The 2,942-nt window shown below is 38.4% G+C and overlaps 1 protein-coding gene across 1 annotated transcript; it reads left to right on the plus strand.

Annotated features, from left to right (window-relative positions):
* Positions 1 to 922: 922 nt before the first annotated feature.
* On the plus strand, positions 923 to 1,914 carry LOC124146222 (beta-1,3-galactosyltransferase 1-like; the record flags this gene model as incomplete). The annotated part of the gene is made up of 1 exon (XM_046516413.1): positions 923 to 1,914. A coding segment is annotated over one exon (864 nt), but the record flags the coding sequence as incomplete, so codon positions are not given.
* Between the last annotated feature and the right edge of the window lie 1,028 nt (positions 1,915 to 2,942).

Below are 2,942 nucleotides of genomic sequence, written 5' to 3' on the forward strand. Positions count from 1 at the left end.
GGTGGACACACCAGATATTGATTTACATTTCCCGAAATTAATTTAACAGACATTTATCGTCATTACACCTTCACTCTCATTCATCAGTTCATCTATTTTTGTCGGTAGTATGTTATAAGTTGTCAACCGATTCTGAGGGGTATATGGTGAGATGTACCCTATGTGTGAGCCTATGTAGCCCGAGCCGTCACACACAGAGTACATCACACCAGTTGCCCCGCGGTATCGGTTGACAACAAATGTATCTCCACCGACATTCATTGATACAGACCCGGAATATATGTCCGAAGTTTCGATGAGAAAAACGCTTTGATTCAGCCATTTTCACAGCTATCACACGACGAAAACAAAATGAGTTACTTTCCTTTACCCAATGCATTCGGATAAACATCGGTTTATTTTAACTCAACGGTACTTACACGAGATAAGCAAGTTCCCTAAGGTGTGTTCCGATTGATGTTTTAGCGGGCTATATGAGCGGGCTGCATGGAAAAGAATTGCCAGCTCTTTAACCAATCAGAAGCTAATATTTTAATATACAGTGAGATGACACAAGATGTATCCTTTTAACGTTTTGATGTATTTTGGTTATATTTCATAAGGTGTATCTTTTTAACATATCACAACAAGAAGATATATCATTTTTGACATTTCGCAAGATGTATCGTTTTTACTAATCACAAGATGCTTTTGATTATGTTTCAGGGGAAGAGATAACCTCAACTGCAGATGAGCTTCAGTATCAAATTGTTCCTACTTTAATAATTATGGTATGGATGTTAACAGCATCTCTGGTTTAAACATTAAAAGGATAGTTAGACACTATCTAACACGACTTAAAACAAGGTGGCTTGTACTACTACCATTAGTGACAATGGCTTTAGCCTTCCTATGGTGGTCCTATCCAGGAATTGCTTTCTTCACGCCCCAGAAGCGCAAGATCAACCCTCTGCAGTTTGAGTACATTATGTCACCTCGACATGTCTGCTCCAACTCCAACAGCCCTTCAATATTGGTCATTGTATTGACAACAGTTGAGGCTTACACCATGAGGAAGTCCATCCGAGAAACATGGGGAAGCGTCGCAAGGACAAATAAATGGCCTTCAAGACATATTGGGACCTCCATCAAGTTTGTGTACCTCTTCGGCTATTCAGACAACGCCAACTTGAGACAAAGACTTCGATCTGAGGCATCTGAATTTGGAGACGTTCTTCAGGTAGGAATTACAGAGGCATATGGAATTAATGTGACGAAGAAGATCCTGATGGGGTTCAAATGGGTAGAGGAACATTGTCAAGGGACTGGATACGTCATGAAGGTGGACGATGATGTCTTTGTAGACTTACCACAGGTTATTGACCATTTGCGGACACGACAATTCAGTTCCTACATAAGTGGCCATAAAGTCTGGTTTTCCTTTACCAAGCGCTCTGGCAAATACAAGTTAAGCTTCGAGGAATACCCTTTCTGTATGATTCCATCTTACATTCTGGGGTACTTTTATGTGATGCCAATGGGGATTATGTCGAGACTCTTGGATGCTTCTCAGTTCGTGCCTTATGTAAGAATGGAAGACGTGTATATAACTGCCATTTTGCCCAGGATAATTGGTGTCCCAATGAAAGCATTCAAGACCTTTTGGTTTGACAGAAACTATGAAGTAGACATTTGTGATTTTGTTACTAAAAAGCGGGATTTAAGTGTAGATGTGAGTCCTGACAACATGTACGATATTTGGAAGACATACGGTGATGAAAGTCTTTGTAAACACGAGCTACAATGAGCATGTATAATATGTTGCTTGGGACACTCCATGTTGACAATTACTGCGCTCTATTTCGTATACAGTGATGAAATAAGATGTGTAAAAGATCTATACTTTTCTCAAGTTGAATAGCATGCAGTTTTACGCGAGCGAAAGAACACTTTATGTTGGAACTACTTTCATTCTGTCACGATTATACTATGTTGTTTATAAAATATAAGATCAGTTAGAAAATACAGAACATATGGTGTGTCAATTAACATGGTTGTCTCATCATTTAAATTATTGCTGGGTCAATTTTGTCAGGTTACTCAATGACTTAAACATGTTATTTGACATATAGAAAAGTCAATTACCCTATATATAGTATTTAATTACCCAAATCCTGTTTGATTATGAATACGAACCCCCTTCCCCGATCCGCTCTTATTCACGGAAATGTTTAAATCATCATGTTGATTATCTTAATAATACAATAAAATAAATATAATAAAAGCGATAAAAACATTTCCATAATCATAATAAATACGAGTGAGTTTGGTTTTCCGCCGCTTTTAGCCATATTTCCGTCAGTATCACGAGGCACCGGAAATAGGCTACTCACATTGTGCTCATGTGGGCAATCGAACCCGGACCTTCTGTGTGACCGGCGAACATTTTAACCACTAGGCTACCCCACCGCCCTGTCATTGTAACAGTGAGTTGTGTTCAACTCCGAATTAACAGTATTCCAGTTATATCACGGTGAGTTATATGAAGATATGTAAATATTTATATAATACATACATCTTCTACTTGTAATACTCTAATATGAAGTGATTATTTCTACAATATATGAAATGTAAGAAAATTAAAAGTTATTATATCAGGGTAACAACATTCCATCCAGTTAAATGATGTCATTTTAGACAAATATAAATAAAATTACTTATTATGATAGTAGAGTGAGTTGGGTTTAACGGCGCTTTTAACATTTCAGTTATATCACGGCGTGTCAGCTTAATGTGAGAGGAAAGCCCGAAGAGATGCATATATCAGACGTTTACTACTTCGGTGAAACCCACGAGCACGGGTATGTTGCTGACAAACCTAGAAACATAATCGGGGCGAACCGGGATTCGAACCCACGATCATATGTTTTCTGGCTTTCCAAGGGACGCAACTCTGTAGAGCG

The sequence above is a fragment of the Haliotis rufescens genome, unplaced genomic scaffold (assembly GCF_023055435.1).
Source record: "Haliotis rufescens isolate VD_foot unplaced genomic scaffold, xgHalRufe1.0.p SCAF_3, whole genome shotgun sequence".
Lineage (NCBI taxonomy): Eukaryota > Metazoa > Mollusca > Gastropoda > Lepetellida > Haliotidae > Haliotis > Haliotis rufescens.